Raw genomic sequence first — 9845 nt, 5'->3', positions numbered from 1 at the left:
AGCCTTAGAAGTTACTGATAAGAGAAATCAATCTTTCATTCTATCACTAGACTATTTTAAACTCTAGCCACACACAAAATAGCCTCTAAACTCATCTCTTTCAACAAATATTAAAAGGAACTCATAGAGAAGCCATCTACACAAGTTGATAGTTGTGTGTTTGGAGTGGTTCAATGTAATCGCATTAGGCATTGGCCAATATTAGGAACAATCTTTTCAAAATGGCCAAATAAATGCTAGAAATTGAAAGTCTTTCATACGTGGCAATAAATAGAAACTTATGTCGAAAGGGTCCATGTCAACAATCCAAAGAAATCAAAGACTATGAGTGCACACAGGAAATTATTGCTCTCAACCTTGGCATATTTTTTATCCATCATGTGGTAGTGAAAGTGATGGAAAAGGAGATCATGAGCAATCTCTCAAAGATTTATGGTGCCATCAGTAAGCGCTCAAAAACTATACTAAAAATCAAGGTTTATTTGACTTGAAATGAAGGACTCTTTGCGGCATTCCAAGTCCAAAATGAAGTCCATAATGATCCAACTAGCATCCATTGAAACTAAGGTGGATGCAGATGGTGCCATAACTATGCTCTTGAAGAGTATGACATTGAAGTATGACTCCCTTGTCATCATGCTCACTCACTTACTCATTCTGACTTGGGGAAGTTGTGAGTCCACTCTACTTGAAGTCTAAAGAAAAGAAAAATATCAAGCGCCAAAATGGAAATGTGGCTTTGAAATCTACTTCAACCGCCGCAGACCAAACTGTAGTCTCAATTGCCAAGGTGAAGTATAGTTTTTGCAAGAAGAAGGCCAATAGAAAAGCTTCATGCATCAAGCAGGACCCATCTAAAAAGAAGTGCAAAAAAAAGTTGGAAAAATTGGGCATTTCAATTGTGCAAGTACAAATCGTAACAAGAAGAAGCCTACATTTAGTAACCCTAGTACTTGCATAATTGTATGGGATTAACTTAACTAAAAGCTGCCCCATGAATTGCCGTTTATCAACGACAAGGGCTAATTCTTTTTCTTTAACGTCAATCATCAATGTCAGCATATGTTGGTGAGACAACAGATAGAAGCCTAAGTTGTGATGACAAATTGTGCTAAGGGAAAACCTTCATGAAGATGTCTACTGCCTATTCTATTGTAGGACAATACTCCAAAGAAAGATCTCCAGGTAGAACTTGCTTACAAATATAGGGAAATTGAACCTCGATATGATTTGCCTTAGCATGGAATACTCGTTCTTGGTGATTGCAATGGAACTCTGGTTGTCACAAGAAGAATATTGGAGGAGTTAAGGAAATCCAACTCCCCCCATATAATTTTCGAGAAAGCCAAAAGCTTTCATAGATCATTTTTTCAAAGATTAGCCCAAGCCTTTTGAGTTTTGTGGTCTTGGGAGCTAAATTTGCCAGACGTCTACTATAAAGTGCCATTTTTGGCAAAATTCTCAAAACATTTTCAAAATTCTCCTATACTTATATGCCTATGTGGATAAGATATATATGCAAACCAATCTACACTAGCAAAGTCTTGAAGGGGTCTTGTTTTTTTTCATTTATTGTGACATGTTTTTTAGTCTATGAACATGAAATCGGACATAATAAGTAATAAACATGCTTCAAAGAATAATTGTGAGTATTGCGAAAAAAATGAATACCAAGAATTGTAGTCATCTTATTTTTATCATTAGAGGCATCAACTTTCAAGGATGATCAACCTTGTACACTTGTTGAATGTTGACAACACAGTGGCGAAACACACACAAACATCAGAAGTTACACAAAAGGTAACCTTTGCATGAGGGCACGAATCAAAGACATGATACAATCACATGTCATTTTTGTTGTGCTTCAATATAGAATTGTATTGTCCATTGTACACTAACACACAGTGCTCAAGAAAAAATTTATTCCAAACATACACAAATACCCTTCAGTCAATCCTCAAGCGGGAACAATTCAATGTGAATCTAGGTAACAAAGCATGCCTCTAGTTTGCATTTTACCATGTTAGATTTTTGTTGCCCATGCTACACCTTGTATACATTCATAATAACTGTTAACTCCATATAACCCTTAGCGTAAATAAAAAAGGGCTTTTATAGTTTTTCTCATCTTTGTTGTCCACTATATTTTGACTCATGAGAACACGTGCATTACTACAATGGCACTTGTGGGTTCATAGTTGTAGTCATGCAAAAAACATTTGCTAATTGAGCTTAGAGTATTCTTTGTTGCCATTCACTTTGGCACTAATGCAAACAAGAATGACCATGCGTGCAGAAGGCACAAGGGCATATGGATACTCATGATCTTCATTTTTCCCTTTACCTATGCTCATTCCATTGATTATCATGGACAACTAATGCTCAAACTCATGCCATTAGCACTTTGATTTAAGTCCCTATATATTGACTATGCCACTCCAAAACATGGTTAGATTGTAGGATTTGGTAATCTCATGCATTATATGGGGGCTACATCATACATATACACAAGGAGATTGATGCGACTAGCTAAAACGTTACTTGTCTCTACATGAAATGCCGACATGCAGTAGACCTATGCTTGGTAGCACTCGTCCGCAACTACCGATTGTAGAGTGAATGTGTAAGTAATATTGACCTTTACATAGAAAACTCAGGCAACATGGTAGGATCTACACACCTTGTGGCCAGAAATTCAGGGGAGCTCTTACCATTAGTAACTTAGGGTGCTTAGAGGGCCTTCCCACGGAGGGTTTCAAAACTATTCCCAAACTATGTCTAAAGGAACAAAAGAAATGTATCGCATCTTTACACGCACGTCAGTTTACCTTTTAAAACTTGTTAGTGTAAGTCACTTCACTTTTCAAAACATAAGTGCAAGCCTTTTTTAAGATGTCACCTACAACTGACGGTCATACTCTTCATGAAGATTGTTCCTTTTCATAAAATGCAAAAGTTTATGTAAAGGAACACATCCTCCTAGTTTCTAGGTTGCGTGGTCTAAACCCATCATGTGAATGCAGAAAGTTGAAAAGATTCTCCTGAATTCCTTTTCGAAATCCACTGTGGGAAAGTCCTCTTACACACCAATATGTTGTCTCTCATCGTTTTTCGGAGATGGGCAGGCAATTAGGTCTCTCCAATCTCAGAAAAATAAAAATTCTTTCAAAACATATTAAGTGCATAAGTGAAGGGTGAGTTTAGGAAATGAAAAGACAGATGAAGGTGGAAAGTCAAAAGACGAATGAAGATGGAAAGTCAAAAGACATTTTGTGTCCATATAAATAGGTGTTTCTTTGCTCTTTCATTTTTCTTTTAGCATTTTCTTCCAAGTTCTCTTTAGCGTTTCTCTCTCTCTCTCTCTCTCTCTCTCTCTCTCTCTCTCTCTCTTACTCTCAATGTTGTATTCATTTTTCTTAGATTATATTGTTACAAATCAATGTGCTTCGTCATTGTCTGTCGTTACGTGCTACAGATTAACACATCGTTTTTCTTGTTTTTGAGTGAAATCTTTGAATTAGGAGCACCTTTGAATGTTTTTTGTTTTTTATTTTTGACAATGTTTGTTGGGGAAGAGCTCAAGCTGGTTGCCGAAAACATTTTCCGCTGCCCATATCACGCCGCTAATGGCTTTTTGACAGGTGGCTTCCAAGTTTGGGTGCGCGGTGTGTTGCCACTGCCATGCCTGGAGATCATGGCCTATGTTGTTTATGAGGACGGGGAGATGGAGAGCCAGGAGACCGCTGACGCTTTCTGCTTTCTGTACGTGGGCACTCTGTGCTTGATCTATACTGCCTGCGAGAAGGTAACTCTTGGTCGCAGTTCTCACGGTATGCGGCAGAGTCTTCTGGTGTTGTTCGTTCATGTTGAGATGACTGCCTTCTTGACGGTAATATGGCCCGGAGTCTGTTCCAAGCTACTTGTTGTCTATACTCTGATAGATTTTGGCAGTGTCGGTGAGAATGTACTGTCCATTGTTCGCAATTCTCATACTTTGCGTCACGCCTACCCTGTATTTCCTCCAAGGTTCTCTTCACCCGATCATGGTATGCGGCAGAGTCTTCTGGCTCTTGTGTTGCATGAACCCTTAAGGGATCGTCTGTGGATGTTGTTGGCTCATGTTGAAACGACCGTCTCATTTGTGCCATGGTTGAGCTTTCTGACACACCACAGCCCGATGTATAATCTGTTGGTGCTGTTTGTTCATGTCGAAATGACTGCCTTCCGGACAGTGATATGGGCTGGAATGTCCATCCCACTTGGCCGCAATTCACACACTTTGAGTCACGCCTACCCCATAATGCCTTCAAGGTCTTCACCTGATCACAGTATGCGGCAGCAGCATCTTCTGGCTCTTGTGTTGCACAAACTCTTAAGGGATGGTCTGTTGATGCTGTTGGCTCATGTTGAAACGACCCTCTCATTTGTGCCATGGTTGTGCGTTGTGATGCCCCAAGGCCCGATGTATCATCTGGTGATGTCATTTGTTCATGTTGAAATGACTGCCTCCCTGACTGTGATATGCGCCAGGGTCTGTTCGAAGCTACTTGTTGCAGATAGTAGTTTGGATGTGGAGTGCTGTTCCTTCGGTTAGTATGGCAGTTTTGTGCAGCCACTGCAGACGAGTTTTGGGAACATTGGCTATTTGCGCTTGATTCAAAGGTGACATGATGCTGCCGTCGGGGAGAGGGCTCTGTTGACAAAATTGGCGCATGTGCACTTTGTAGTGGTGCTATGTTGCTGGAGTAAGGAGAGCAGCAATTGCTGGAAGAGTAACAGTTTTCGCTCCTTGAGGGTTCTTGTGGCCGAAAACCGGGTGGAAAAGAGCCTTCAGGAGCTGATTCTGATGATGCTGTTGGGGACGGTGCTGAAGAGATAATGTGGTGAGGGAGAGACGAGTGTAAAGCAGGATGGATTCTTGATGGAGAGTATGCTGCCAAAGACAAGGAAGGGTAGCGCGGAAAGGGAGGGTAGAGCCTGTGTGCCCAGTAATCAGATGGCATTGGTGACATGAGATTGAAATCAGTGGGTCTCGACATAGAGTACCTTGGGAAAGAAGAGGGGTGATTGGGACTGGCCGGGCTTGCAACGGCAAGGCCTGGCCTTGATTGGAAGCTGGATAGAGAGAGACTATGGTGTAGACTCAAAAGTCTTGGTGAAGATGGTTTGACGTAGGCTGAAGAATTAGTGCCTGATGACCTAGAAGGAGAACCAAAGGGGTTAAGGATTAAGCCTTCTGACCGATTGTTCCTAGCGGGTAAGGTCCGGGGTGAGCTACGAAAGTGAGAAGGGGAAGGGGAAGGCGAATTGGCAGAGGACAATTGCATAGGGCTAGTCTGTGATGTCTTGTTGCTCGGACTGTTTGAAGATGAAGGGGACCTCAATGAGCTGAGGATGTGACTTTGTGCTGAGGATGAAGTTGGAGACGATGCAGGCGAAGGGGACCTTATTGAGGTGCGAATCCAACATGGTGTTGATGCATGCTCAGATGAATCAGAAGATGAATTAACAGAATATGATGAAGAAGCCCCCCCCCCATAATGATATTGTAAGGAAGCTATGGATTTTTTGGAGCTTCTTTTATTCCGTGACCCATTTGAAGAGTCAGGTGACCTTGAGGGAGACGATGAATGCGAGGGGCGTACAGAGGAAGCTTCGGAGTTTTCGGAGCTTCTTGTATATGGCGGCCAATGTGGAGGGTCGTGTGGTTTTGGAGAGCGCGAGCGGTTTTTCGAGGGAGAGGATGAATGCGAGGGAGTTACAAAGGGAGAGGAAGAGTATGTGCGGCTTTTTGAGGGAGAGAATGAATGCGAGGGGGCTACAGAGGGAGAGGAAGAGTATGAGCAGCTTTTCGAGGGAGAGGATGAATAGTATGTGCGGCTTTTCGAGGGAGAGGATGAATGCGAGGGGGCTACAGAGGGAGAGGAAGAGTATGAGCGACTTTTTGAGCTAGAGGATGAATGTGAGGGGGTTCCAGAGGGAAAGGAATAGTATGAATGCGAGGGGGCTATAGAGGGAGAGGAAGAGTACGAGCCGCTTGTCGAGGGAAAGGATGAATGGGAGGGGGGTGTAGAGGGAAAGGAAGAGTATGAGCGGCTTTTTGAGCTAGAGGATGAACGTGAGGGGGTTCCAGAGGGAAAGGAATAGTATGAATGCGAGGGGGCTATAGAGGGAGAGGAAGAGTACGAGCCGCTTGTCGAGGGAAAGGATGAATGGGAGGGGGGTGCAGAGGGAAAGGAAGAGTATGAGCGGCTTTTTGAGCTAGAGGATGAATGTGAGGGGGTTCGAGAGGGAAAGGAATAGTATGAATGTGAGGGGGCTATAGAGGGAGAGGAAGAGTACGAGCCGCTTGTCGAGGGAAAGGATGAATGGGAGGGGGGTGCAGAGGGAAAGGAAGAGTATGAGCGGCTTTTTGAGCTAGAGGATGAATGTGAGGGGGTTCGAGAGGGAAAGGAATAGTATGAATGCGAGGGGGCTATAGAGGGAGAGGAAGAGTACGAGCCGCTTGTCGAGGGAAAGGATGAATGGGAGGGGGGTGGAGAGGGAAAGGAAGAGTATGAGCTGCTTTTGGAGGGAGAGGATGAATGCCAGGGGGTTCCAGAGGGAAAGGAATAGTATGAATGCGAGGGGGCTATAGAGGGAGAGGAAGAGTACGAGCCGCTTGTCGAGGGAAAGGATGAATGGGAGGGGGGTGGAGAGGGAAAGGAAGAGTATGAGCTGCTTTTGGAGGGAGAGGATGAATGCCAGGGGCGTACAAAGGGAAAGGAATAGTATGGGCGGCTTTTCGAGGGAGAGGATGAATGCGAGGGGGCTATAGAGGGAGAGGAAGAGTATGAGCGGCTTTTCGAGGGAGAGGATGGGTGAGAGGGGGTTCCAGAGGGAAAGGAATAGTATGAACGGCTTTTCGAGGGAAAGGATGAATGTGAGGGGGCTACAGACGGAGAGGAAGAGTATGAGCCGCTTGTCGAGGGAAAGGATGAATGGGAGGGGGGTGCAGAGGGAAAGGAAGAGTATGAGCTGCTTTTGGAGGGAGAGGATGAATGCCAGGGGCGTACAAATGGAAAGGAATAGTATGGGCGACTTTTCGAGGGAGAGGATGAATGTGAGGGGGCTATGGAGGGAGAGGAAGAGTATGAGCGGCTTTTCGACGGAGAGGATGAATGCGAGGGGGTTCCAGAGGGAAAGGAATAGTATGAGCGGCTTTTTGAGGGAAAGGATGAATGCGAGGGGGCTACAGAGGGAGAGGAAGGGTATGAGCCGCTTGTCGAGGGAAAGGATGAATGGGAGGGGGGTGCAGAGGGAAAGGAAGAGTATGAGCTGCTTTTGGAGGGAGAGGATGAATGCGAGGGGGTTCCAGAGGGAGAGGAATAGTATGAGCGGCTTTTCGAGGGAGAGGATGAATGCGAGGGGGCTACAGAGGGAGAGGAAGAGTATGAGCGGCTTTTCGAGGGAGAGGATGAATGCGAGGGGGGTCCAGAGGGAAAGGAAGAGTATGAGCTGCTTTTTGAGGGAGAGGATGAATGTGAGGGGCGTACAAACGAAGAGGAAGAGGAGGTAAAGTTGTGAGAAATAGAGGAGTATGAAGGTGATGGAGGCCTTTCCAAGAAAGGAGGGAGCCGTTTCCAAGGTGAAGGTCTTTGCAGGGAGTGATTTGGTTTAGGGGAACCCTCTTTGTGACCAGAATGTGTTTGATTCTCTCCATCATCAAAGAGTTTAAGGATGGATAAGTAATTTGATGAGTTGTTAAGGTATGCAATGGCCATGTCCTCATGGCGATCATGCAGAGTTTTATTCAAGTTAAGAGCTGAATCACCACTGCAATAACTGCTCGTTGAAGTGCCACCATTTGTTCTTTGCCTGATGGTGTCGAGCACATGAAGAATTCGTTGACTCGTCTGTGGGCCACGGTGACGTAGCCGGTTGGATACACGCTTGCGTGTGCTTTTCTTGGTTAGCTGTGAAAGCTTGCCTCTATTGAGTTTTTTGTTTGGATACTTGGCACCAGAGCGTGTGAGCTTTGTGGTCATAGATCTTGTGATGATGGGCTGTCTGCGAGCATGATTGAGAGCACGAGACACAGCATGCCTGTAGAGTCTATAAGAAGCAGATGGTGGTGACCTCTTCTTACGTTTTCTGCCATGGCGATACTTGTGGCCATGGAAAGCTTTGCCATATTGCTGATCAGAATCTGGCGGATTGCTAATCTGGTTGCCATCATTGTTCTGGTCTTGCATTATTTCCTCATGCGGATCTTCTTCATGCATCCCGCTCTCCTCAGCATTGTCTTCAGCACCACCATCAGCAGGAGGCCGCTCCATTCTTCAGCGACGCCCCTTCTCTTATACAAGCGCACAAGAAGGCATCAGACCACAGTCAAGGTCTTGAATGGACGCAGAGTTGATAATGCATTAACCTTTGCACGGGCGAGTGATGGTGCTGTGTAGTCCCTGCCCTCTCGTACCCTTTCGGGCTCGTGATGTTTCATCAAGCGCAGGTGGAAAATGAACCTAGGCTTGAAAGTTTTATTATATTTTCTCATTGTTGGCACTGCGGGAGGTTCTTATATAAGTCATGAAACATGGTCAGGAAATGACCCACCCGTGGAGGAGGATGCACTTAAGTGCTCAAGGACAAGAGCCCTAGCAACGTGAACACCAAGTCAGCACAAGGTGTCCCTCTAGAGGGAACCCAACGGGCGATTTGAACCCACAGTCCGTAGGTTGAGGAGCCACAACCTTACCATTAGATCAACTCTTTGGGGACAATCGGATTTACAATTTCTAAGTGATTTTATGGTTTGTAACTTTGTCGCTTGTCTTCATCACTGAGGAATCCCGAAATCTAAGCGAACTAAACTAAACGAGTCATTAATTGAGCAAACCCACAAACATCGCACATTCTTGGGATTTTGGATAGATAGAACCATATCCATTGTATGCTTTTAGCTAGAAAAGTTCCAATTTGATTGTCTGCTTAAATGGCAAGATGCAATAGTAGAGCTTCTTCACAAAAGGCTTAGGAAAACAATAATGAATTGTTGTTAATTGAAAACTCTTATCACATATGCTAACAATTAATAACAATAATAACAGGCATAGGAAAACAATAATGAATTGTTATTAATTGAAAACTCTTTTCACGTATGCTAACAATAATTAATTGTTATTAAATGAAAACTAGGAGCTATCACGTGTCTAGCATATACCCATAGTTATAAGTGAGTGCCTTAGATTGAAAACCACAAAAGAATCTCATGTATTTAAGCAAAACAATTTTCAACCCTTCAAGTTTGGAAATCTACCCTTGCATCTCTAAGTGCTTGGAATAACTCTACCTTTGATGCATGAACTCATGAGCCTAAGAGTAAAGGCCAAGCACTTCCAAAAATATAGTATAGATTTGTATACAAGGCATATATGCTCATGAGCCTAAACTTCCTGCGTAGATGTGTATACAAGGCATATCTGCAAGGCGTTCACTTGTTAGCAGCTTAGTTTACACGATGATCTGGAGACACAATGAGGATGTATTATTTTATTTTTTCATACACTTTGGACACTTATAGCCATGAACCGTTGTAATTTATTGATTCTCGAAGCAAGTACTTTATTGAAAATGAATTATGAATCTATTCCAACGGGGCTATAAGCTTCCAGATTGTAACTCTTGATCCCTCAATTCCTTATTTTTGACCTAAATCCTTATGGTAAGGTATAAACGTCAACTTTTATAAGGGTTTTTCAAGTTTACTTTGTATAATTAAGCGACGTGCGTTAATTATAAAGAACAATGTGTATTCTCCCTCTTCCTTCTGAAGCTCATATCTCCCTCGCGGATGGTCTGTT

The 9845-nt window shown here is 43.7% G+C and overlaps 1 protein-coding gene across 1 annotated transcript; it reads right to left on the bottom strand.

The window, feature by feature from the left end:
* Positions 1-3413: 3413 nt before the first annotated feature.
* LOC147440877 (uncharacterized) lies at positions 3414-8831 on the bottom strand. The gene has a single exon (XM_086482690.1). It carries the CDS (start codon positions 8316-8318, stop codon positions 3693-3695), a length of 4626 nt encoding a protein of 1541 aa, XP_086338816.1. The 5' UTR covers positions 8319-8831; the 3' UTR covers positions 3414-3692.
* Positions 8832-9845: the final 1014 nt, after the last annotated feature.

This window comes from Adiantum capillus-veneris, chromosome 15, assembly GCF_014529385.1.
Source record: "Adiantum capillus-veneris isolate H3 chromosome 15, ASM1452938v2, whole genome shotgun sequence".
In the NCBI taxonomy this organism is placed as follows: Eukaryota; Viridiplantae; Streptophyta; class Polypodiopsida; order Polypodiales; family Pteridaceae; genus Adiantum; species Adiantum capillus-veneris.
The sequence above is the reverse complement of the archived record's forward strand: the minus strand, read 5'-3'. Positions and strand labels throughout refer to the sequence as shown.

What these genes read in the sequence shown, in the direction of transcription:
- LOC147440877 (XM_086482690.1), bottom strand. Translation starts at nt 8,318, where the DNA reads ATGGAGCGGCCTCCTGCTGATGGTGGTGCTGAAGACAATGCTGAGGAG.